This window comes from Vipera ursinii (assembly GCF_947247035.1).
Source record: "Vipera ursinii genome assembly, chromosome: 3".
Taxonomy (NCBI): Eukaryota; Metazoa; Chordata; class Lepidosauria; order Squamata; family Viperidae; genus Vipera; species Vipera ursinii.
In genome coordinates, this window is record NC_139516.1 from 32,795,882 (window position 1) to 32,823,110 (window position 27,229).

At 38.9% G+C, this 27,229-nt stretch overlaps 1 protein-coding gene across 3 annotated transcripts in view; it reads right to left on the minus strand.

The window, feature by feature from the left end:
• CHD6 (chromodomain helicase DNA binding protein 6) overlaps positions 1-27,229 on the minus strand; it is a 144,588-nt gene that overhangs the window by 34,750 nt on the left and 82,609 nt on the right. For 2 of the 3 annotated variants that reach the window (XM_083358038.1, XM_083358039.1), the window contains exons 11-24: positions 24,792-24,878; positions 21,951-22,085; positions 18,978-19,099; positions 17,570-17,813; positions 16,787-16,963; positions 15,699-15,842; positions 14,718-14,973; positions 14,019-14,229; positions 9,967-10,162; positions 8,474-8,638; positions 8,141-8,320; positions 6,813-6,923; positions 2,011-2,213; positions 1,447-1,646 (exon numbers count right to left, since the gene is read on the minus strand). In XM_083358038.1, the coding sequence (XP_083214164.1) occupies positions 1,447-1,646; positions 2,011-2,213; positions 6,813-6,923; positions 8,141-8,320; positions 8,474-8,638; positions 9,967-10,162; positions 14,019-14,229; positions 14,718-14,973; positions 15,699-15,842; positions 16,787-16,963; positions 17,570-17,813; positions 18,978-19,099; positions 21,951-22,085; positions 24,792-24,878 (2,431 nt within the window). Of the gene's footprint in view, positions 1-1,446; positions 1,647-2,010; positions 2,214-6,812; positions 6,924-8,140; positions 8,321-8,473; positions 8,639-9,966; positions 10,163-14,018; positions 14,230-14,717; positions 14,974-15,698; positions 15,843-16,786; positions 16,964-17,569; positions 17,814-18,148; positions 18,325-18,977; positions 19,100-21,950; positions 22,086-24,791; positions 24,879-27,229 lie in introns of those variants that run through there. The other variant, XM_083358040.1, reaches the window with a different exon arrangement.

Consider the following 27,229-nt stretch of genomic DNA (forward strand, 5'->3'; position numbering starts at 1 on the left):
AACCTAATTAATTAGACACTGTGAGAATTGGGTTTTCTTGGCTGTGAGCCACTGATAGGGATTTGAACACCCAAATTAAAACCTCTCTCCCCTCAGTACAACACTAAAATACAACAATGTTTTTCAATTGGCTAATTAAAAAAAATAAAAAATAAAAAATAATAATAATTGTACATTCATGTCTATGTACAAGGAAAACTAACCCAAAGGGGGGGGGGGAACCAAGGAATTCTTCTCCAAAAAAACAATTAACCTCCAGATTACAGAATATGAAGCCAAATTCCCCAAATAGCCTGGAAATATGAATGTCAGAAGAGAATTATGCATGTGCAATGAAGTCACCATCAAACAGAAATAAGCAGAGGGAACAAACAAAAACCAATTGTTAGCCTACATTCAGTCCATCACAGGGCTTGATATTGATTCCAGAATTCTACATCCTTCTTGATATCAGGGGAAGAAAGGAATAATGCTATTTCCTAAACCATTTCTACTATTTCAGGAATGGGAAGAAATAGCAGTAATCAATAAATTAACAATATTGATTTGGGGATTTCACACTAATCATACAGTGGTTAAGGTACCATAACAAAAAGAGGAAAGGAATTAAAATAACTGATCTAATCATCTTAAAACTCCATCTGGTATACACATCTGTATGTTACTAATAAAACTCTATCAACCCACAGAGTAATGTTATAGAACAGTCAGATTGCTGGAATAGAATGAGGTGACCCAGTCTTATCTTCAGGCATGGATACTCACTGGGTGACTTCAAAGATAGTATTTCTCATCCCAGCCCATCTAACAGAACTGTTATGGGAATAAAGCATTGGGAAATTATCATGAAAGTAGGCTTGAGTTCCTAGAGAAAAAAACATGATATAAATCTAACAAGCTGCGAATAAAAATAAAAAATTGAAAAGATATCTTTGAGTGCTTCAGGATGATATGTTTATTGTGTTTATTGTTTATTCTACTTCATTGTCTGAATCTTATGGGGAGTTCAGGTATTATAATCATTTGTAACCTTCCCGCTTTTGCCTTTTTTCATCTTTCTTCCATTTCTTACCTTACTATAGAAAATTATTTAAAGTGTTTAGTATAGAACAGGCATCAAATTCACTTTGATGGTATAAGAAGCCATTTTATCTGAACATATTTGTTGTTGCAGATAAATGTCAAATGTAATAATAAATGTTAAAGAAGTAAATACAGAATGTACATTTTGAACTTTATAAAGAAGCAGTTCAGCTTGAAAAAATTATTAGATGGACAAGTTCAAGATTAACAAAATCTGAAATTCTCCGATTAAAAATATTCTCCAATTGAAGGTCTCATCTTTCAGAAAAGTATAATTCACTAATGAGATTAATCAATTTTTATTATTTTTTTAGGTAACTTAAAGAAATAAGCTTAGAACACAACAAAATTCATTTCTGGTACCTGAATGGTTCTGTAGGGCTTGGTTCTGCCCATCCTTTGTTGGAGTGATCAAATCCCAAATAAAACTCTTAATCTTCTCATCTCCCTTATAATGTCTAACACAGTAGACCAGCAGTGCTCGGCAGATCATCTCCATATCCTTTTCATTGAGATGCCATTTAAACCGGCCATGGGTCAGAATATCTTTCCAACGTCCCCAGCTTGAGAAAAACAGATGCACAGCATACAAAGACTATCAGAATTTCTGTATAATGTCCATACATTCTCATTAGTTTATCACTACAAGATTGAAAAAATAGAAGAGGGAAATTAGGGGAAAAAAATAGCAGGAAATGGTGAAAGAGGCCGCAACGGAACTAATGGAGTCTCTGTTTACCATAAAAAAATAACTATTGCTCCATGAATTTTAATGTATAGCAATGGAAGAATAGTAGAATTATAGGAATCGGAATGTTACCCTGATTTCAACATTCCAAATGCTACTAAATTTTTAATAGAACTGCAATAACCCTCGTATATAACAAAGAATAGAACATTCAAGAGAGATTTAACAAAGAAACACACCCAAATATAAGCAGATTTTTCTCCACACGAAAACATTCAGCCCTTAAATACCGACGTGTTTTTTCATTGAGACGCCGTGAACGTGTAGGTCGCTCATCAGTGTCACTGTCCAGCTCTGAGAACTCCATCAGCTCATCTTCCTCAAAGGAATTGTAGTGTTTGGTTTGCTTACGGACACGGGGCCTGTCAATCACCAGGCTCTCCTAAGGGGGAGGGGGTTAACAAAAAAAAAACATAATTATTGTATCTTACACCAAACAGCTCAGCATGCTTAGTTACACATTTTGTTTTTTATACTAGTGGTTAATACATTGATCTAAAATATGACTGAACATTCAAATTTTACATTATAATGTTTGTAAGTTTTCAAAATTCTTGATTTCACATACTTTTTTTATCTCAAGGTATGTGTTGTTTTAATATTGTTGTTATAAAATATAGTTTTTAAACTGTTTGTAATATAAATTAGCTTTGCTGAGTTTGAAAAATAAATGATTTGTTTATTGTCATTAAAACCTGACTTGACTTTGAAATGTGTGATATATTTTTTTACAGCTACTATAAAGAAGCACGATGGCAATGCTTAAAATTGCTTTATACAGATACTAATCAACCTAAAATTTGCATCCACATAAGGATCATCAGGAGAAAAGGCTGAAAGCAATACCAACAAGCTGAAAATTAGATTCTGCAGCATCAGTTTGATTACTTTTTAAAAAAGAAACAAACAGTAATATCTCTTTTATTATAAACATTTAAAATTTAACAGCTGGAATGAAAATGAATTGGCAAATACAGTTACAACACTTTGCCACATGCACACAAAACAGAGACTATGTTTTTGACCTCCCTGTTAACAATCACACTGATTTTCAATTATTTCTAACCACAGTCATGTGAATCTTAATGTTGTTAAAAGCAACATTTGGGGGAGGGGGGGAGGCTTTGTGATCTGTTGCTTAGCAATCTTCCTTGTACTGCTAAGCTCCCTTTTGCCTTTCCAGCTGTCATTTGCCAAGCTGGAGCTTTACAAGGTAGGACCCCAAGGGTTTACTGACGTCACTTCTGCCAGAGGAAGTTAGCATTGAGAAAACCAGCTGTTTAACCGAAGAGGTAAACAAAATGATTGGGCACAAAGAGAAAGCATTTATAATATTTTATTTTTGTAGGTATATGAAGAGTTAAGATCCTCTCCACAAAATATTGCATCCATATTTTTTTATATTCTATGCTCCTAGTTTTTAAAAGGTTGGTTCTCATGGTTGGAACAATCTGATATACCAGACACCCACTGCCATTCAAAGGGACTCTCATAATTTAGCTCTGGAACATCTTCATCAACGATTTGGATGAGGGGATAGATGGGGAACTCATCAAATTTGCAGACGACACCAAGCTGGCAGAAATAGCCAACACTCCAGAAGACAGGCTTAAGATTCAGAAGGATCTGGACAGACTTGAACACTGGACGCTATCTTAACAACATGAAATTCAATGGTGAAAAAAGTAAGGTTCTACATTTAGGCAAAAAAAAAACCAAATGCACAGGTATAGTATAGGGGATACCTTGCTCAATAGTAGTAACTGTGAGAGGGATCTTGGAGTCCTAGTGGACAATCACTTAAATATGAGCCAGCAGTGTGCTGCAGCTGCCAAAAAGCCAACACAGTGCTAGGCTGCATTAACAGAGGGATAGAATCAAGATCACATGAAGTATTAATACCACTTTACAATGCCTCGGTAAGGCCACACTTGAAATACTGCATCCAGTTTTGGTCACCACAATGTAAAAAAGATGTTGAGACTCTAGAAAGAGTACAGAGAAGAGCAACAAAGATGATTAGGGGACTGGAAGCTAAAACATATAAGGAATTGAGTATGTCTAGTTTAATGAAGTGAAAGACGAGGGGGGACATGATAGCAGTGTTCCAATATCTCAGGGGCTGCCACAAAGAAGAGGGAGTCAAGCTATTCTCCAAAGCACCTGAAGGCAGGACAAGAAGCAACAGATGGAAACTAATCAAGGAGAGAAGCTAAGAGAACTAAGGAGAAACTTCCTGACAGTTAGAACAATTAACCAGTGGAACAACCTGCCTTCAGAAGCTGTGAATGCTCCAACACTGGAAGTTTTTAAGAAGAGACTAAACAGCCATTTGTCCGAAATGGTATAGGGTTTCCTGCCTAAGCAGGGCATTGGACTAGATGGTCTCCAAGGTCCCTTCCAACATCAACATCATCATCATCATCATCACTATTATTATTATTATTATTATTATTATTATTATTATTATTATTATTATTATTATTATATTATTATTGAAGTAGGTGGTAGATTTTCCCCTTCAAAAGAAATAAAAGATGTAAAAGTGGACATTCTGGGAATAAATCAGTCTTACTTTGGGCACTATGTAGAGTAAAAGAACAATGCTGAGGTCTTAGGTTGAAACAAATTACACATAGCTCTTGACTTACAACCATTTGTTTAGTGACCATTCAAAGTTAGAACTGCAGCAAGAAAAGTGATTTATGACTGCTTTTCACATGTACAGACATTGTAACATCCCCATGGTCACATGATCAAAATTCAGACACTTGGCAGCTGGCTTATATTTATGACGGTTGCAATGTCCTGGGGTCATGTAATCACCTTTTGCAACCTTCTGGCAAGCAAAGTCAATGAGGAAGTCAGATTCACTTAACTACCATGTTATTAATTTAACAACAGCAGTGAATCACTTAACAACTGTATTAAGAACTTTTGTAAAATAGGTCAAAATTCACTTAACAACTGTCTTGCTTAGCAGCAGAAATTTTGGCTCAGTTGTGGTCATATGTCAAGGACTAGAAAAAAAATGCAAAGCTACTGGATCACTAAGATCCAAAGACTAAAATACTCATTTTTTTCCAAGCTGATTGCAAGTGGAGAAACCAGTAGTTATCCATTCATTTGCTACCTCTCAAGTATGAACAAGATCCACACGTGAAGAGTTCAATTAGCTGTTTTATTGCTCAAGCCTATACACAGAAATCTCCTCAGACTGATGGTTTGTAACTGCTTTAGACTGAATTAGGTTCAACAGCATTCAAGGGAGAGTCAGATTTCACCTTCTTGTACCCATGTCAGAGTTCCAGACTAATTCCCTGCTTGACTCCTTCCCGGACTCAACTTGTCCCTCTCTGACATTACCAGCATGTTTGTTTTAGATATATAAAATCCTAATTCAATGTGATCTTTCTATTATCAAATAATTTTTTTAAAAAGACATTAAAAGATGTTCATCCTACTAAAGCATGTTTTAATTTCTGTCTGGCCCTTGTTGTCAGCATGGGAATATGGTGGTTTATTTTTTAACTAGATTTTGAAAAAAGGAAAAAAACAACCTTAATTTCATATCCCAAAATTTTACATTTTTACAATATCCCTTGATTTGCTGTCATAGGATTGAGTAGCTAAATTGCTACATGTAGAAGATGCAGATAAATTGTATTTTATGTTCATTTTAAAAACAGAGTTACAATTTTAAATAGTATTGAATGATCAGCTCTTAAATACAACCCAGCATCATTCAAAATGTTAATACCAAATTCAATCACTGTCTTTTCTTTTGCTATCCATCTTGAGGCAGTTACGTTTACTTTCATTTTAAAACATTTTTTTCCTGCTGAATTTAAGTAAAAACACTCTTAAGTTATTTTGAATGATTTTATGCAAGTAGCTTGAGGGAGCATAGTGTTAGATAGACATTTTACATTCAGTTATGATAGGATACTGTGTAGCTGTAATCCTAAAAGAATGGCTTTGACATAGCACCAATAGGATTTTATAATTCTTATTACAGAATTTTTAACAAGTTGAAAACAATACAATTTTTAGAAAAAATAAAGAAAAATAGCTAATTAATAAGAAAAAAATTAAGAAAATAAAAAATTATAAAGATTATAAAGAAGTAGCTTCTGGTTTTTTAGCTTTGCCCTCTCTCAAAGATCACATCATAATTTCCTTCTTTTCATAGCCTACCCTTTCGTCAACCCCATAAATCAAAAGTTCATTTTTTTTCAGCAAAAAGTCCATAAGGGATTTCTAGTTGCTAATAAACATAGTCATTGTCGTTTTCTTAATCAGACAAGTCAATTTAGCCACATCTACTAATTCTGCCATTTTTACCAACTATTGCAGGTATTTCAGAATCTTCCCATTTTTGTGCTTGTATTGGTTGTCAGATAGCAATAGCAATAGCACTTATATGCTGCTTCATAGTGCTTTATAGCACTCTCTAAGCAGTTTACAGAGCCAGCATATTGCTCCCAACAATCTGAGTCCTCATTTTACCAACCTCGGAAGGGTGGAAGGCTGTGTCAACCTTGAACTGGTTAGGATCGAACTCCTGGCAGTGAGCAGAATTAGCCTGCAATATGCATTCTAACCACTGCACCATCACGGTTCCTAAATACCACAGCTCCTTATAATAAAAATAATGTTCCATAATGTTTTCCTATTGTCCAGCTATTAATATCCTATTTTGTGCATCATAAGATGTTCATGTCAACTACTTGAGCTAAAAACTCAGCATCAATATTTACAAAGCAGATTTAAGATACAGATGGAAAAATCAAGACTTCCTGATGAAGTTATCTACACATACTCTGCATTCATCCCATATACTATTAGTGCCCCAAAACCTCAGTAAAGCCTTTAATCCTAACCATATAGTTAGGGGAACCTTTTGCAATCAGCTCTGAGAATATGCAAATTTGGAAACACAACATATTTTAAGTTTCCAGAATAAATAGATCATAATTACCTTTTCATCCTTTGCATCAGTATCCAGTTCAGCTATTTTTGCCCATTTCTGCCAGAAGTTGGGATCATCTAATGAAATGTCAGTTCTGTTTCCTGAAGCAACAAAACTGGCCTGGGAGTAAAATGCAAATTAATAGATTGCAACTGACAGAATAATAGAACAAATTCCCCATAAGCCCTATATGTCAAGCCAACTATTATGTTTAAAAAGACTGTCCAAGAGAATTTGCTAGAACCTGTTGCCCTCCAGATATTATCTGACTGCAATTCCCATTACCTCTGATCATTCGCACAATAGGCTGAGGCAAGTAGGAACTGAAATTCAATAACTGGATTTATCCTGTTTAAAAAAAAAGCATTCAGACCCTAAGAGAGTATTCTCCAACCTGGGTGGCCTCCAGATTTCCCAGCAACTCCCATTAGTTGGGAAAGGCTGCCCTGGGTGGATGAGAACAGTTGGTTTGTAACTTGTAACACCTCTTTGAAGATTAAGAAATCTTACATGAAGACCTCACCAGAGACATCCATATGGGAGGAGGAGCAAGGAGAAATGATTACAGCAACTGTGTACTTACACAATTCAAGCTGTGTCCCGCACATAACCATAACAGGAATTGAAGCCACAGTGTAATGGCATGCTGCTTGCTTTTGTTATTTTTATGAAAGCCTTGATCCTATAGTTACCTTTGGATTGTATAAGTATGGAGAATATGGCTGAAAGCAGAAGACAATGGCTTGAAACCATTGCTTTTCATCTCTGCTAAAATATTCTTTTCCATTCCTTGCAACAAGTTAGGTTTAATTATCATGGTAAACTATAATTTGGTTTGGGGGTTTTTTGACAACCATATAACAACTCAGCCATTTGGCCTGAATAAACTATATTTAAAATAAGTGAAGTCTTAACAGAATATGAATCAATCATTCAGTTTATAATTCTGATTAAAACTTTGCTTTCTAAATCACTGTATTTTCATTGAAACATAATACTATCAAGTTAAGAATGAAGTGGGATATGAAAGCAGGAAAAAATAATCTTTAAATAAGGAATGGACAAGATGTATCCTTCTATATGTAGTAGGACTGTAATTCCCATCATCTGTCATGATCAACTGGTTCCAACTGGTAGAAGGTGGAATTCAACATGAGGAGAATTGTATCTCTGGTTTGGGAAAGAATGGCTATCTAATTCCAATAGGACTTGTACAAAGCAACAAGAAGCTGTGAACTCCTATCATGCTCTTTTTTGCATGCAGCTATTAAAAACAAAAACAAAACAATTTCCCATAATAAGTTTTGATGGTTTTGTCCCCATAGCACATGACCAACCTTGGAAAATGTGGAGCCTTTCCCTTCAGTCTGAATAGTGATAGTTTGGGTCCTACGTTGCAGGATTTGGTCGATATCTTCTTCACAGAATTTGGAGCCTTCATCTTCCTCATCCATTAAAGCCCCATAGGCACCTTTTCGCAACAAGTCTTCAACCTCCATCTTGGAGAGCTGCTGCACCTTCCAGAAACAGACAGACTGATTGATTCCAGAATGGGGAAAAAGACAGGAACTCATGACAACTTCCAGATATAAGTTGACATGAACATCTAAGGAGGAAGGGGAATAAAAATTAGAAGACCTCTAGGTCTTGCCTGTATAGGATACCCTTACCCCATTGTTGCTTCCCTTGCGGTTGATATCCTGCAACACTGCCTTGTCTAATCCTAGTTTCAAGCTGGCCTTGTCAAACATCTCTCGTTCATAGGAATTTCTGGTGATGAGGCGATAGACTTTAACTGCCTTGCTTTGCCCTATTCGGTGGCAGCGAGCCTGAGCCTACAGGAGGAGAAAGACATCACTCAAAGTAGAGTTGGCAGAACTGGGGTGAGGGAGAAATTAAGTTTCCTCAAGAAGAATATCTCCCATTCATGCCGTCACCTAAATCACCATCTTCCACTCATGCAGTTATCAGTATCATTCCACTTTTCAGTAGCACATTGGGAGCCATATTCCAAAACGAATAGGTGGGGTCAGGACAAAATTAAAGATCAATCTAATTAAAATGTAAAATTAAGTATAGTAGGGTACTAATTTCCTTATCTGGCATATTTAAAATTATAACATAATAACTTCTGGAGTTCTTGGGAGAGAATGAGTCAAGGCTTCTGAAGGATAGATATGGCTAGGGTCTGACACTGTTTATTTCTTACTTAAAATATTTAAACTACTTCTGAACTGAATCAATAAAAATTAGCTATCAGGCTAAGGGCCCTAATATGAACTATGAAACAAAAACAACTGTAGTTAAATTAATTCATTCACTAAATAATCAAAATATGACCCAACACAGTAAAATCTCAATTTGAAAGACAAAATTGAGGCTCAATATGTCTGGAGGAACATTATCCATAGGGTCGCGATGGGTCGGACACGACTTCGCAACTAACAACAACATGTCCTCTCACCCCTCCCTCATACAAGATATAGCTTCTATCACTGAGCTGGAAAGGGTCCAAGATTGTGGATGCAAAAAAGTGCCACTCCAGAAACATAGTAATCCCATAGCAGCAAGAGTGTGCGTGTGTAATTAACAGGACACTTTTAAATTCTTTCTTGGTGGTTTCTCTCCTTAGTGTCATCTGCAATGCAACAGGGCACTTTATGCTTGGTTTTCTCAACATCATACAAGTCCCTGACAGTTTGAAAGAATCAGGACACTTAATGTATCTTTATGCATGCATAATCCTACCTTTTGGATTAATCAAACATTTTGATTTAACAGATACCTCTTCCCTCCAGATAGTGTATATATCTTTTATTCTAGTTGAAACAATATGCCTTAGGTCTTTGTTGTCCTTTGCTGTTTTATATATCTATGCTTTTTAATCTTATTGCTTTAAGGATATTATAAATTGTTCAGAAATCTCCTGTCAAAAGTGGCATATTAATCTGAGTAACAACATAAAACAAATCAAATGCATGTACATATAAAAGTGGAAGAGGAACTCTGTTTATTGTGGCCCATGTCCTTTCAAGCACTTCTGTCTTCAGAGCAGCTGAATTCACATTTTCATGGCTCTTCTACATAATTTATATTCCCAGAGATAGCACTAAATTTCTCCTCAATCACCCCTCAGGGTCATCTGCTCTCATCTCTCAAATACCTGCAGATCATTCTGTGGATTCCAATCTGAGTCGAAGATGATACAGGTATCAGCAGCAGTAAGATTGATGCCTAGCCCTCCTGCCCTTGTGCAGAGCAAGAAAACAAAACGGTCTGAATCTGGCTTGCAGAAGCGATCGATTGCAGCCTGACGTAAATTCCCACGAACCCGGCCATCAATGCGCTCATAAGTATATCTGTATAAATGGAAGTCCCATGTATTATTTTAGAAATAACACAAAAAAGAAGTTAAGTACTGTAAGACTAGGAAACCCTGCTTCCATCTACCCATATTAGCAATACAGCTTTGGGATGATAATAATAAATTGATTTAATTACCTTAGTCTAGCTAGCATAACCTTCCCCAACCTGATGGTCATTAAGAAAGCAAATGTTGCAATCCGAATATATCTGATAAATGCTGAAGGAGGCTAATTAGGTAATAAATGTATCAATAATCAGCCTCTCCCTTTCACAGAAATGCCAAACAATTGTGAGATGATGTATGATTTAAGTCCAAAGATTATACTTTGCATTTGGAAAAGTATTTCTCAGCGTATCAGATACCATAAAACAAACAACTGAATTTTTCTCAGTCTTGATAGACATCTTAATCTACAAGAATGATACTAGTTTGCTACCTAACTAGCTGTATCAATGGAGTATGCTGGAAATCTTTTTTTGATCTGTGAGTATAGATATTCAAGCATAGAACAATGTTCTCTCCAAGAAATTTATTTATTTATTTATTTATTTATTTATTTATTTATTTATTTATTTATTTATTTATTTATTTATTTATTTGACTTATATCCCGCCCTATCTCCCGAGGGACTCAGGGCGGCTAACAACAAAAAAAATTAAAGGTCTCTGTACAGTAAATTAAAATTAAAAATTGAAATAAATTAAAGATTAGAGTTTAAATTGTAAACATAATTAAAATCCCTGTCAGTCCAGGCCAGCCAGGTGGAAAAGGAGTGTTTTGAGGCCGCGGCGAAAGGACTGGAGATCTTGGGCCATTCGAAGCTCAGGAGGGAGCTGGTTCCACAGGTCTGGCGCTCCCACAGAGAAGGCTCTTCCCCTGGGGGTCGCAAGCCGACATTGTCTAGCCGACGGTACCCTGAGGAGGCCTTCTCTGTGTGAGCGTACTGGGCGATGGGAATTCGTTCCCGGCAGCAGATGGTCCTGCAAGTATCCCGGGCCGTAGGGCTTTAAAGGTAAGTACCAGCACATTAAATCTCACCCGGAGGGCAACCGGTAGCCAATGCAGCTCACGCAGGAGGGGTGTAATATGGGAGTATCGGGGTGCTCCTATCACTACCCGTGCAGCTGCACTCTGCACCAGCTGAAGCTTCCGGGTGGTCTTCAAGGGCAGCCCCATGTAGAGAGCATTGCAGTAGTCTATATGGGAGGTAACGAGTGCGTGGGTGACTGTACATAGGGCATCTCGGTCCAGAAAGGGGCGCAACTGGTGTACCAGGCGAATCAGGGCAAATGCCCCCCTAGCCACGACTCCAATATGATCTTCAAAACTGAGTCGTGAATACAGGAGGACGCCCAGGTTGCGTGCTCTATCAACGGGAGGTAACATCTCTCCTCCTATAACCAAAGATGGAACCTCTTGGACTAAACGAGATGTCGGTACGTAAAGCCACTCAGTCTTGGCCGGGTTGAGCCGGAGCCTGTTCTTTCCCATCCAAATCTGTACCGCTTCCAGGCAAAGGGACATCACATCGAGGGCATCACTGGGTTGGTTCGGGGTGGAGATGAAAAGCTGGGTATCATCAGCATATTGATGATACTTCACCCCGAAGCCACAATCTCTCCCAGCGGCTTCATATAGATGTTGAACAGGAGGGGCGAGAGCACCGATCCCTGAGGCACCCCACAACTAAGGGGCCTAGGGGTTGACCTCTGCCCTCCTGCCAACACCGTCTGCGAACGGCCCAAGAGGTAGGAGGAGAACCATTGTAGAATGGTGCCTCCCACTCCCAACCCCTCAAGACGACGCAGCAAGATACCGTGGTCGATGGTATCAAAAGCCACTGAGAGATCTAATAGGACCAGGACAGAGGAGTAACCCCTATCTCGGGCCCGCCAGAGATCATTCACCAGCGCGACCAATGCCGTCTCCGTGCTGTACCCGGGCCTGAAACCCGATTGGTACGGATCCAGATACTCAGTTTCCTCCAGGACCAAAGGGAGCTGCCGTGCCACCACGCTCTCAACGACTTTCGCAAGAAAGCGAAGGTTGGAGACAGGACAAAAGTTGTTTAAAATAGTTGGATCCAATGCAGGTTTCTTAAGGAGGGGCCTTACTACCGCCTCTTTCAAGGTGGCAGGGAAGTATTTATTTATTTATTTGTTTGTTTGTTTGTTTTTATAAACCGCCCTTCTCCCGAGGGACTCGGGGCGGTGTACAGAGTAGGACAGGCAACAAAATGAAACAGTATTGAAAAACAATAATCAAAGCAAAACAAACTGGGACCCCAATTAGAGCTGTCAGAGCTATCAGGCCAGGCCGGACTGCTGGAATAGGTAAGTCTTTAAGTCGCGCCGGAAGGTGCGGAGGTCGGGGGCCATCCGGATTTCAGTTGGTAAGCAGTTCCAGAGGGCTGGCGCACCCACTGAGAATGCCCTCCCCCTGGGCGCCACCAGTCGACATTCCTTGAACGGTGGTACCCTGAGGAGGCCCTCTCTGTGGGAGCGCACAGGGCGGTGAAGTACCCTTCACTCAGTGAGGCATTGATAACTGCTAGGAGCCAGCCTCATGTAACCTCCCGAGATGCATAGACCAGCCACGAGGGACATGGGTCCAACAAACACGTGGCGACACTTAATTTCCCCATGATCCTGTCCACTTCATCCGGAGTCACAGGATCAAACTCTTCCCAAATGTTCTCGGCCAAACTCATCATTTTCCTCTCGTCAGATACTGCCCAGTCAGAGTCCAGACCAGCCCGAATCTGAGCAATTTTGTCCACCAGATATTTACTAAATTCCTCGGCCTGTCCTCGTAAGGGGTTCTCTCCTGTCCCTTGATTTAAAAGGGAGCGGACCACTCTAAACAGGGTGGCCGGGCAGTTGTCTGCGGACGCAATGAGGGTGGTGAAGTAAGCGCGCTTTGCCACCTCCATTGCCACAAGATAAGATCTAGAAAAGGATCTTAACTGTGTTCGGTCAGACTCGGACTGACTGGTTCTCCAAATGCTCTCTAGGCTCCTTCTCCGGCGTTTCATCTCCCGCAGGTCCTTGGAGAACCAAGGAGCGAGTCGGGACCTGCGCCGTGTCAGAGGACGCAAAATTGACATACAGCATCTAAAAGTCAAAGGCATTCAGCAATACGATAAGATTTTTTTCTAAAATTTGGTTCCTTTCCTTCCACTTCTTCTGACCTTATACCTCTGTTTTCCCACTTCCTTTCTAAACTTGAAAGGAAGGCTGGATATACTTCAGTGCTCTATGAGGTATCATTCAAGTTAATCTTCTACAGCTTCTGCATAGCACTACAACCCCTATTTTTCTTGAGGACTTTGTCTGTTGCTATAATGGCAGAATTTTATTTTAGTGGTTTGCAAAATGATCAACATGAAAAGGACAATGTTGCCACCAAGCAATTGGCAGGGGAGAAAAATCCTGCAGTTCTAATGACTACATTGACAATTTGATTGATCTCTGAGCTGAGCGTGCTGCTACTATAAAGACAGATGCTTGACTACATCAATATTCCAAAAGTAGTCTTGCAACTAATTATGTTTACAAGGAACTGGAGAAATATTTCAGCTCAACATATATATATATGTTTGAAAAATACATTTCTCCTGCAAAGGAAAAAAAAAGTCAAAGTGTGAAATCATGCAGAGAGAAACAAAGTAAGAGAGAAAAGAGAAAAAAACAACAAGGAAATCAAAGGATCTAAGACAATGAGAAGAAAACAGTATATACATAAGCACTAGAAGATGCAAATAGCCTAATGGACTTATAGCCAAATAACTGCTTGGAATTGATCCATGTGATGCTCTTTTGTGGTATAGGCTTCTGGACTGAACTGACCGCCGCTGGATGAGATAATCCTCCAGGATATCAAGGCAGCGCACCATCTGGGAGAAGATCAACACCTTGTGCCCGCCTGCAATCAACTTTGGCAGCAACTTATCAATCAGCACCAGCTTGCCTGCTGCCTGGATCATTGCCTGCAACTGGAAGTCAGGAGCTTCTGAGTTGTGGGTTTTGCGGAAATCTTCTAAGATCTTTTCCTCTGCTCCTAACCCAGAAACAGAGAGGGGGGGAAAATAAATAGGAACGTTAAGTTGAATAACCAATATGAAAAGCAATTCCATCATACAACATTCTAGCAGAAAACGTCTGGTGCTATTCCTTGTTTTTACTGAGGCTTTGTAAAGAAATACAAAGCAAATGCAAGTGCTGGTTCTTATCCCTTTATGAAACACACGTTCTTATGAAACAAACATTTTACACACATGTATAAGCGTTCTCCATCTTTGGTTCCTCCACAAGCAATCTTTCAGGTAAGTACACAGTGATAGTAATATGTTAGTTATGAGGCTTTCCAAATGAAAATAAATAAAAGCAATGATAACGCTACCATCATCAACTAACTAAGATGGTAGCAAAGAAAACTAAGAAAAACATTCCTGACTCTGGATGGGCAAATGGAAAACTGAAGCACCATTATATCCCCATCATAGTTTAAGTGAGCTGGAGTGCCCAACTTCCAGCTCTACCTCTTACCATTAATGAGGTAGGGATGATTGCAGCACTTGCGCAACTCCATCATGGTATTAATGAGGTTGGGCATGTTATGCTGGTTAGCACCCTTGGATAAAAAGCTAAAATTTTTCTCCAGGATAGCTCGATAGTATTTCTTCTGGATGTTGGTCAGTTCCACTTCAATTATGGTCTCCTGTTTAGGTGCTAGATTCTTCTCCACGTCATCCTTCAGCCGTCGCAACATCATGGGTTTTAGGAGGGACTGAAGTTTCTTCACCTGCCGGGATTACAAAATATAATCTACCAATACCATATATAATACTTTCCCAATAATTCATGAAAGTAATATTGAAAATAATTCTCAGTGATGCCAGGGCTAGTACATTGAGGAAATACATAACTGCTCAAATTCTAAGATTATCATATTAGGGCAAAACTGTGTAACTGTTCTATTTGTTTTCCTGCTTCTAGTTTCAGCAAGAAAGTACATACATGCAACAGACTGTAAAGGCACCTTTGGAGAACATGAGTATAAATGCATATATGCCTAAATATTTGGTGATATGTGAAAAATGAAAATTTTGTTGCATTAGGTTTGCTGGCAAGTAAGTTACAAATGGTTTTCAATATGGTTGTACAAGACTAGAAATATTTTGGTAGGAAAGATAATACATATAAATGAAGAACTTAAAGATATGTTTGTGTTTGAGTTTGCTGCATTGTGTTCTCTCTTTTTTTAAGTGCACATGCAGAATACAGAAACAACCAGTAACAGAGATCTATTTTGTCAAAAAAAAAGTATGGTCACACCATAGTTTGGACAACTTTTTTGCCCTGCTTATTTCTACACCCTTTTGTCACTGTAGCCAAATGTTTATTCCTTAGACAATTTAAGTTCACCTGCAAGGAACTGTCAACTCCCCACCCAACCCCAGTTTCCTCTGACAAAAAATCGTAGGAAGCTCACGTCAGTGGAGAATTTATTAAAATATTTTCGTTTACCTGTTCCTCTGTTTTGAGATCCCCAAACTCCTCAAGAAAGGCTGTCTCAGATGGGAACTGCTGTGGTTCCAAGAAGTTCAGTAGGCTGAAGAGCTCCTCCACTGAGTTCTGCAGAGGCGTCCCAGTCAGCAACACTTTGTGTTCCTGTTTATCATCCAAGGAAAGAATCATAACAGTCAAGTTACAGAAAGAACAGGATAGGATTAGGCTTTACTTCCAAACAATATTGCTACAATGTTTTCGTTGACTGTAGGTCTCACTTCAAGTAAAAAAATACTGTTTTCCGTTCTAGAAGCCTGGGACCATTTTTACATGTTTAAAGCCAGCAGATATTCTGCTCAACCAATCATCCTCTAACGAACATAAGGTAAGGTAAGGTAAGGTTCCCCCGCACATGCGTGCTAGTCGTTTCCAACTCTAGGGGCCAGTGCTCATCTCTGTTTCAAAGCCGAAGAGCCAGCGCTTGTCCGAGGACGTCTCCGTGGTCATGTGGCTGGCATGACTAGACACCAAAGGCGCACAGAACGCTGTTACCTTCCCATCGTAGTGGTCCCTATTTTTCTACTTGCATTTTTACGTGCTTTCGAACTGCTAGGTTGGCAGAAGCTGGGAGGAGTAACAGGTGCTCACTCTGTTACGTGGCACTCGGGATTCGACCCGCCAAACTGCTGACCATCTGATCGACAAGCTCAGCGTCCTAACCCACTGAGCCACCGCGTCCCTTCTAAGGAACATACAGACATCATTTTGCCAAGCTAGATAGCTTACAGGGAACCTTTCTGTATTTCAAGTCACAGACCACCAGATTTAACTACTATTAAAATTGAAAACCATCTATGGCTCTAGTACGCACACAATAGAACAAATATTTAGCTAGCGGAAAATAATGAATTCTTCCTGTTATACTTTTGAAGCCGTAGAACAACTATAAGTATAATAGCACTTGATACAGAGCTAAGAACTATTAAAGAAATAAATACATTTTCATATACGCATGTATGCCTGCAGTATCTTTCATATGCTTCTATAATCTGCAGAGTCAAATTTCCATATGTTTCAGAAGAGCAATAACATTGAAAAATTCTCACCAGACACATGAGCTTTAATCCTTCCAGTAATTTGCAGTTCCTGTTCTTGAGCCGATGGGCCTCATCAATAACCACACAGCGCCAGTGGATCTTCTTCAGCTCCGGACAATCTGCCAGGATCATCTCAAAGGTGGTAATAACTACTTGGAATTTGAAGAGCCCAGGAAGAGGAATACCCTAAGGATGATATTATAAAAAATAAGTTGGAATTTACATTCCAAGTTAGCAATTAGAGCTGATCAATTATGATTGCATTCCTGGTAAATGTTCAATACTTCAACAAAATACACGGAGCCTGAAACAAATGCATCAAAGGAGATATCTACTTAAACCTAAGGTTATGGGTCTACTGCACAATACAGGTAGTCCTTACTTAATGCCCATTCATTTAGTGACTGTTCGAAGTAATGCTGGTGGTGAAAAAAATGACTTATAACTAGTCCTTGCCTTTTGCTCATGCTCACAGGATTGCAATTTGGGCACTTGGCAACTATTACACATCTACGACAGATGCAGTGTCACACAAACACATAATTACCATTTGCAATGTTCCCAGCTAATTTCCAATAAGAAAAGTCAATGGAGAAGTCACTTCCAACATAGGTGGTCATGTGATGTCTCACTTAATCACCATGGGTGATTCATCTAATGATTGCAACCAGAACTGCCAGACCTAAGCAGGGCAGTCACATGATGTTTTGCTTAATGACTACTTTGCTTAGCTGGAGACGTAGCATTATTCAATGAGGACTACCTGTGCTAGATATATACAGTGGTACAAACCTGCATATCCCGATAAACCATCTCATATTGCTGGATCATCTGGCGGCTTATCTGGCTGCCATGATACACAATGGCATTCATCTCAGTCCAAGTGCGGAACTCTCGCTCCCAGTTTGTGATGGTAGAAAGTGGAGCAATGATGAGAAATGGACCTCGAAGACCCATCAGATAGATCTCAGAGAGGAATGTAATGGACTGGATCGTCTTCCCCAAACCCATTTCATCAGCCAGAATGCAGTTTTTCCTGTAGAAATGCCACAAACAGCCATTACAAAACCTTGGAAGCCCTTCTGCAAATATTCCTTTACCAATGGGTGAAGTCCCTTGCAAACTAATACTGCCACAAAATATTGCCTACGGGATTTCTTTTAACCAACTTTTTATTCGCTCTGCCTAATTGACAGCAACCTTCTTTGCTCTTGGGATTTATTTCCACACTCTGTGATAATGAACAATGCATATCAGCGCATATGGAAAATTAGCTTTTTCTTGAAGAGTCTATTCATCTTGAGAATTTAACCCTTTTGCAGTTCCTAAGCAAGGCTTCTTTCTCAATTTTTCCCTTCCCTATCCAGTTACCTCTTTCTTTCGCCTCATTCACATCCAGTTTTGTTCTCCCGTTCCTCTTTCCTTCCCTTTCCAGTGCAGCTATCCCTTCTCCTTAACTCATCTCCAGCCTGCTTTTTTGTCCTTTTTTTGGAGTTTCTGCTGAAAGGAGGGAAGGGTAATGTGTGTATAATGTGTTTTTGCACGTGTGAGTTGTTTGTGTATGATAAAATAAATGGTTGGTAAATGCCAATGAGAGATCAATTATTTTTATAAATGGGACATCTTATTTACAATGAATTAATTTTAATTAGACATTCATTCGGCTAGTATCCTTTTTTCCCCTTGCCTTGTCTTTTATTGGAATATGGATTTGGCAAGTATATAAACACACATTCGTAAATCACACACAAGTGTGACATGCACATACATTCACAGGAGACAGGAAAAGCTCCATGTCTACTTCTAGCTGGAGATGGGACCCTTGGCTGACCAGATCCTGCACAATCCAGAGGAATTTTATCAGTGTTTATATTTTTTTCTATCTACTCTTCCTTTGGGCAGAGAAGCAATAAACTTGATGTAAATATCTTTTCAGGTAGGCCTAAATAGGTATAGCAACACCATATGTACGAAATGCTGAGTTAACTTCCCAAGTTCCATGTTTCTAACTTTCACACATATTCTCCGAAATGGTTAAAATAATTTGAAAATGTATGTAAAGGTGTGCACCCACATCTACACCCACAGGCAGGGCGTGATCCAGAAAGGAATTAAGAAGGCAAAAGAGAAACAACTCCTCGGACTTCAGGAATAATTTGTCATATTATTATCCCCACTGCAACGCCTCACTGCAACTCACCTGTTATACCAGTTAAAAAGCAGCCAATTCATTCCCTCCAGCTGGTATTCTCGCAATTGGTTGTTGTTCTTATAGTCTCGAGACTTCTCTAGCTTTTGCCAGGACTCTGAGGCAGGACGTTCCTAAGACATAAAAATGAATTAGGGAGGGAAGGAAGAAAGAAGCGAAGAAGCAAGGAAGGAAGAAATTGTACTGATCAGGAGAGTCCCTGACCAGTTTGGGTTAATAGACGTATTTGAAAAATGGTGAGGAGTATGGAGTATGTAGTGTCATTGTAGATATACTACAACCTCCCTCACCACCAATTTACCAGAATAAGGAATTTGATCTCTGCTACATTCTTTTGCTCTCTCTATGATACATGAATATTTGCCAACAAAACATAAGAAAGCAGCTACTGATCATATCTATTGTCTAAAAATAATGACATAGTCTATGTACTATGGTAGAGAGGGGGCAATGATGAGAAATGGACCTCAAAGATCCACCAGGTAGATTTTAGGGAAGAACGTAATAGACTGGATTGCCTTCCAGAATATAGGTGAATCCAAAAGGACTTAGCTATTTCTGATCATTTAGACTACTGCAATCAGTTCTACATGGGACTGCCTTTAAAGATCTCTTTGAGTCTTCATACGGTCCAAACTGCAACACAGCAGTATATTTCCAGTATTCACTGGTCAGATTCATTATGTATTTGCTGCAGAGTCCATACTGGCTTTATACATATTGGTACTAACAAATATATAAACCATTTATGGCTCAGCACAAAGCTATTTTCAAGCATTCAGCCCTTGAATCAGCCAAAGCTTTCCTATCTTGCCAGGAAAAGTAGCAGGTGATGCCCTGCTTTCGGGGAGGAGGCTGAGGCACAGAGGCGCTGTTATTTCTAGCAGTGTCAGGCATCTGGAGTGGCCTCCCACTATAAATTACACAACCCCCAATTTTATTTTTATTTTATTTTATTTTATTGAATTTATATACCGCCCTTTCCCGTAGGACTCAGGGCGGTTTACAGGGTATATAAAACATTGATACAAAAATTAAGAACAATTTAAAAAGATTAAATTAAATCCCTGAAAAAATATAAAACCCCGATTAAAACCCCGATTAAAACTCAGCCTGGGCCGGAAAGCTCGAAGAGCCAGGTCTTCAGGTCTCGGCGAAATGATCGAAGGTCGGGGGCGGTCCTAAACTCCACGGGCAGCTGGTTCCAAAGGGCAGGCGCCCCTGGACCCAAGCCATTTAGGGCTTTATAGGTCATCACCTTGAATCTCACACAGTGGGCAACTGGAAGCCAATGCAGCTCGCGGAGCAGAGGTGTTACATGGGAGTAACGGGAGTTACTTTCCAGAAACAATTGTCTTTTGGATTGTTTTGATGGACTGGTTTTTGGATTGTATGTTTGTCTTTACTGGATTATCACTATTTTAACTTTATATTATTAGAAAACCAAAGTGAACCTTGTGGGATTGCAGTGGGGTATGAATGAATGAATGAATGAATGAATGAATGAATGAATGAATGAATGAATAATACATACATGCATGCATACATACATGCATGCATACATACATACATACAAACAAACAAATAAAATGTTACATTTCAGCAAAACATATGTCCCAGTGCAGGGATACATTTCTGATCAACAAGGTATGACAATTAAGTGAATATATCAGTGGCTTGAAAATCATACTCAAAGAATGCTAATAAATAGTTCCTCATCCAACTGCAGGATCATATCGGCTAGGTCTAGGATCTCACAAGGTTCAAGTCTCAGCCTTGTGTGGTTCAACACCCTTAATAATGACGTGGATGACAAAGTGAAGTAAATGCTTCTCAGATTTGCAAATTTCTTGGCAATTTTGATAAGCATTCTTTCCATTTTCTAATGGATAGAGATAGAAATGACATTTTGATAGATTAGAGAAATTTAATAGAGACAAATGCAAAGTTACACATGTAGGAAATAGAAATAAAATGCATTCATTCCTCCAAGCAAGGATACTTAAGACCTAGGGACCCTGGAAAAACTTGGTTTCTTTCCTTGTTTTGGCCAAAACCCACCTTGTGATATCTGTCCCACAAATTTCCCCATGATAGATTAAAAAAAACCTAATCCATATCAGAGGCACTTCTATAGTTCATAATGTTGTGGCATAAAAACAAAGAAATATTGTAATGCTATTTTTTGCAAACCACATAATGAAACAACATCAAAACAACATAAAAGAAAATATATAGAAATCATAATTTATGAATAAATGTATAAAAGAGACTGAAGGATAGGGGATCTTTTTAACCAAAATATGGAAATCAGTAGATCTACTAAATCAATAGATCTATATAAGGTAACAGAATTATATAGAATTAAAGTATCCCAAAGGTGCTCTTTTCATGAGGCAATTGGACTTTCTTGTTTTTCTTTGAAGACCTTTTGCTTCTCATCCAAGAAGCTTCTTCAGCTCATAATTAAAGTACTTTTGCCCTTACTTAAACATATTTCTTGAGCTTATGAAACATACATAAAATATATCTAATTGCTAATCATTATCCCAGTAAGAAAAATATACTCTGTAAAATATAAGGAAATATGTTTTTGTATCAAGTATTTTGAAAGCAAATATATTTTTGGAAAGGACAAACAATAAAATTGTATGTTTATTTATTGGAATTTTCATGAACAACATGGGATGCTGTCTTCAATGTAGGAAATACTATTTCCTCCTTTACTTTGTACTCTGGCTGGCACAGTACAAATGGCGAAGGCATCTGAATGAAGACAAGAGAGGAATGCTCAGAGCTGCTCGGTTTAAGTACCAAGGAAAGGCACATGAAAGAATAGCAGGATTAAAAAAACACTGCCAAATAAAATTATGTTGAACCACAATATCGTTTAATTAATGATTATTTCACTCGTAACTATCAGTTCTTTCCCTCATCAAAATCAAAATTAATTTATTTTTTTACCAAGGATTTAACTTCTGGTGGAATTTGGAGAAATTCAAATTCTTTAATCTTCCCAGGATCAACATCCTCCTCAAGCTCCCAAGTGCTTTCTTCATAGGGTAAGGAGCACCACTTCACCAGGTAGTGAGTCACCTCCTACAATCCAGGAACAAAAGGAGATGCAGGGGGGGCTCAAAACAAAAGTGACAAAGAACAAATAATGGAACTCTTTGAGGAAACACAATCTGGAAAAACTGTCAAGATCCTTGCCTGAAACACATGAGGTATGCAGGGGTGTAACCATGACTGCGGTGATCATGGATACAACTTTAGAGCCAGCTATCACATGCTTCCAAAGAAAAGGAAAAGCTTTATATAAAACAAACCTCTATCTTTCCAAAGTCACTTTCGACTGTGCGATAGGCAGCATCTAATTTAATAAATAAATCTTTCTACACAAAAAGTGGAATTGCATCAACTTTTTAATGTGAATATTTTAAAAAAGGTAAAATCATAAAACGTTTAGTCATCATTTGTTAATCAATAACCTACGTTTTATCTCCAGTTCTTTTTTCTTAATAAAATAATTGATTTGGCATGAAAGGCAGGGAGCAGAAATATGAATTTTGAAATATATGTTCCACAGAGAGGGATTATTGAATATCAATATTCTCACTTAGGGACGCGGTGGCTCAGTGGGTTAAGATGCTGAGCATGTCGATCAGAAGGTCGGCAGTTTGGCGGGTCGAATCCCGAGTGCCGCGTAACAGAGTGAGCGCCTGTTACTCGTCCCAGCTTCTGCCAACCTAGCAGTTCGAAAGCACGTAAAAATGCAAGTAGAAAAATAGGGACCACTCCGGTGGGAAGGTAACAGCGTTCCGTGCGCCTTTGGCATCTAGTCATGCCGGCCACATGACCACGGAGACGTCCTCGGACAAGCGCTGGCTCTTCGGCTTTGAAACGGAGATGAGCACCGGACCCTAGAGTCGGAAACGACTAGCACGCATGTGCGGGGGAACCTTTACCTTTACCTTACTATTCTCACTTATCTCTAATTTTTCTGACCATAAGCACTGTAGAGTTATACAAGTACACGGAAGGAGGAGAAATACATTCAAAATTAAAAATTTTCTCACCATGTAAAAATTATCTCCATACCTCATTTCTAACTTTTGTGTTACCAGTAAAAGAAAATTTTCCTATAGCTATACAAAGGTTCATGATCACGTAATTCCAAATTGGAGTGAAACTGTATAATGCTTTATCATTTATACCTATTTAAATTGTAAGAATTAAAATATCCTTATTTTAATTAATCCAGAAACGGTTAGGGTATTTGTTAAAAAGTCTCCTTCTATCCTCTGATTTTCCAAAAAAGATGGAATTATATAGACTTTTTGTTGATTCCATTCCTTTTTTTAGGTTCAGGAATATTGCAAGTTGTTTTATTGCTATACATTGTTTTATTGTTATACATTGCCTATATTGACTCTTACTTTTCATAACAGGAGGCTTCTCTAATGCTAAAGCTACCAAAACTGAGTTGCAAAACTGCCAGTGGTCAGTAAGTGGCAACAAAAAGGTACACAAATGTATACTACCAACTAATAGGCATCTGGATTTTTGCAGTCCAGATGTGGTATGCCTACCCAACATAACTGAACCTGGGTTTTACTGCATGCAAAATGTATGACAAGATAGTGTCAACACCTAATAAATTTGACAACTGCAACTATTTAAAACATGGTGAGCATTTTATAGAATTGAGGGGAGCTGGAGCTTTCCTATTAGGTACTACTATGCTCCATTCTCAGTCAAATGGGGCTTGCAGCCTGGAAGTTGCCAAGGACTATATCCAAGGTTGCTACATTGTATACCACAACTCTGAGGCACTGTCACTTTTCCATGAAGCAGAACACCTACACCAGTGATGGCAAACCTTTTAGAGACCAAGTGCCCAAACTGCAACCCAAAACCCACTTACGTATCATCAGGTACTGGGTGGGCGTGGCCCATTGGGTGGGTGTGACCAATTTTGTGACCATGGCCTATTGGGTGGGCGTGGCTGCAGTGGTAACGGCAGACTGGGTGGGACTAAAAAGTTCAAGCAATCAATTCCAACTTTGCGAGAACATTTTTTCCCCCGCGAGAAGTTGAAATTGATTGATTGATTGATTGAACTTTTTTTTTTGTACACGGTGGCAGAGGCATAAAGCGAAAAGGTTTTATAAAACCCAGCTGAAGGCCCAGGACTGGGATGATGGCACACGTGCCCAAAGAGAGGGCTCTGAGTGCCACTTGTGGCACCCGTGCCATAGGTTTGCCACCACGGACCTACACCATAGATTGTATTGAACTTACCAACTCTAAACCAAAGCTACAAGGCACTATATCCCTTACATGGTACCTGTGCAGTTCAGAGGAAAAATCCCTTTCTAGACTATACTTGAGTATGGTTAAGAAAAAAAGGAGGCAATTTAGATACACATGACTGCAAAGTTCTCAAGACATTTATCTTGTCCATCCTCTACTTTAGCCTTAAGGATAGATCTTGAGAAAAATTGTATCCTACAGAAATTCTGTCCTGTACCCACACAATGATTACATTTCAATCTCTTATTTCCAGCACTCACTATTTCCAATGAGTCAGCAGGACGAACTTCATGGACGTTCACAATTACTTAGCTGAAAAACTCTTGGCAATTAAAAGACAGATATGGGGGGAGAGGGGGGGGGAGGGAATTGTATCACTGTGTTTTGCTAAGAAGTTCCCTCTGCTTCCCAGAGTGAGATCAGCCATGAAAATCAAGAGAGTGGCAACTGTGAATTGCAAATAACAATCATGGTAAGAACAACATCTACCTCCCCAGTTTCGGAGTCCTTTGTGTGAGCCACTTCTAGGATTCTGTCAACTTCCACATAATCTGGATTGAATAGGTCTTCATCAGGCTGGCAAAATAAGAACCAAACAGCAGATATGCATTAAGTCATATTAGGTCTATCCAGGGAAAAAATCAGTTTCTCAAGTTATTAATTCATGTCAGATGGTGAAACAAGAAAATCATATAGGCTGACAGAAGTAAGTGTTTGGGCCTCCTGAACTAGCGAGAAAGAAGCAAATTCTACCATCAAATTATTTTATTTTTTAATAGACTTGAAGGCAAAACGGCTCTTTAGCAGGTTCTTCCCTGGAGTTGTAGAAATACAAGCTTTGTCAGACATTTTTCCTTACATTCCTCAGTTGCAATCTTTAAAATATAAGACCAAAATTTATGTGTGAACATCAAGAAATATTAGAAAAACAATTCCACCCAAACTTCCTTGTCTTCACTTGTGAAACTGTGAATTCTACTTATATCTAGAATGAAGGTGTAACAGGTCAGAGCAGAAACTCAATTCTCCCAAATGCTCCAATGCTTCCCACCAAAAATAAGAAAAGCTAAATATAAGGAAAAAAAGATAGCAGTGGGATGATGGTTACATAAGATGAAAGGACATTCCTTGGAGTCTGGAGCTGTATTGGGATCTCCGAAGAACATAAGGGAAGATAGCATTCAAAGAGACCAACTTTACCTCTTTTCTTAAAACAGAGTTTGCAACTTATTTCCACTTATTAACCTTTTCCCAACCAGTTCCCCATATCCTGCAATTAGGAAAATGCTTTATTTTGGAGAATGAAACTACAATTTCCTACAGGTAGTGCTTGAATTGTGATGGCAGTTGGGACAGCAGGACTGCTGTCACTAAGTGATGTGGTTGTAAAGCACTACATTATGTAACTGGATAGCATAGCAATGGCAATCCTGGCAGTCCTGGAGTCCCAGGTCAGAAACACAGGGGTGCCCCAGAGAGATGGGGGAGGCCAGGGAAGGTTAGGGAGGCCCAATGCATGTGATTTGGGAGAAGCCAAGGAGGGCCTGGGAGGGCTGGTGGAGGCTGCGAGCAGGCAGGGAGGTGCTACGGGCTAGAACAACTTACCAGAGCAATTTGAGACCTTTGCTGCAGCTTCCACATTGACTTTGCTTGTGGGAAGCTGGGAAGAAAAGTCACAAATGGCAACCACTTGGTCACAGCTACCTGGATCATCATAATCATGAGCTGAGCAATCAAGCTCCTTGGATGTGATCACGTGATGGGATGCTACAATTGCTACAACTTTGGGAACCAGTAGTATGTCCATTCTTTCAGTGACACCATAACTTTGAATGGTTGCTGAATAAATGGACATAAGCCAAGGGCTACCTGTATGGAAAGAGTGAGTTTTATGCCAACAGTTATTTCTTTTGCAAGATGCTGGTTGGAAGCAATTACCAAACAAAAACAGCAACCGTAAATCAACCAATATTGTTGAGTATTTTGTGAGAAATATAAATCGCTAGTGTGATAAGCTTCAAATTACCATACTGAATGAACAGGACATCAATTATTTATCCTTGCTCAAGAGAAAATCAACCTCCTGCATTCCAATTCCACAATATATCCACAATAGCATCACATGTAACGACATGATAGTTAGAAAAAGAGCACTCTAAAAACAAGATTCTCCGGTATCTATTGACTGGCAACATGCCAACCTACAAAACTTTCTGTTCCTGTTCTCCCCTATCAGGGATACAATGATTTTATACTTTTATACTTTTATCCATATGGACCATCTTCATTATCATCTATTAATTTAAATTTACAGGTAGTGCTTGACTTACAACCTCAATTGAGCCCAAAATTTCTGTTGTTAAGCAAAACATTTGTTAAATGAATTTTGCTCCATTTTATGACTTTTTTGCCCCAGCTGTTAAGTGAATCATTGCAGCTGTTAAGTTAGTAACACAGATGTTAAGTAAATCTGGTTTTCCTATTGATTTTATTTCTCAAAAAGTTGCAAAGGGTGATCACATGACCCTGGGACACTGCAACCGTCATAAATATGAGTCAATTGCCAAGTGTCTGAATTTTGAACTCATGACCATGAGGATGCTGCAATGGTCGTGTCAAAAATGGTCATAAGTCACTTTTTTCACTGCTGTTGTAACTTCGAACGGTCGCTAAATGAACTGTTGTAAGTAGAAGGCTACCTGTATTATATCCACCAAGTCCTATAGACTCAGAATAGTTTATAAAATTCAAAGAGTGAATATGGGTAGTCCTCAAGTTACAATGGCAAATAGGAACACGACTGCCATAGCTAAGTAATTTGGTTATAAAATGCAACATTACATGACTGCATTCATTAGCAACAGCTCTTTAATCAGAGTTTTGCTTTAGTTTACAGCAATGGCATTGCTTATATGCATACACATCGC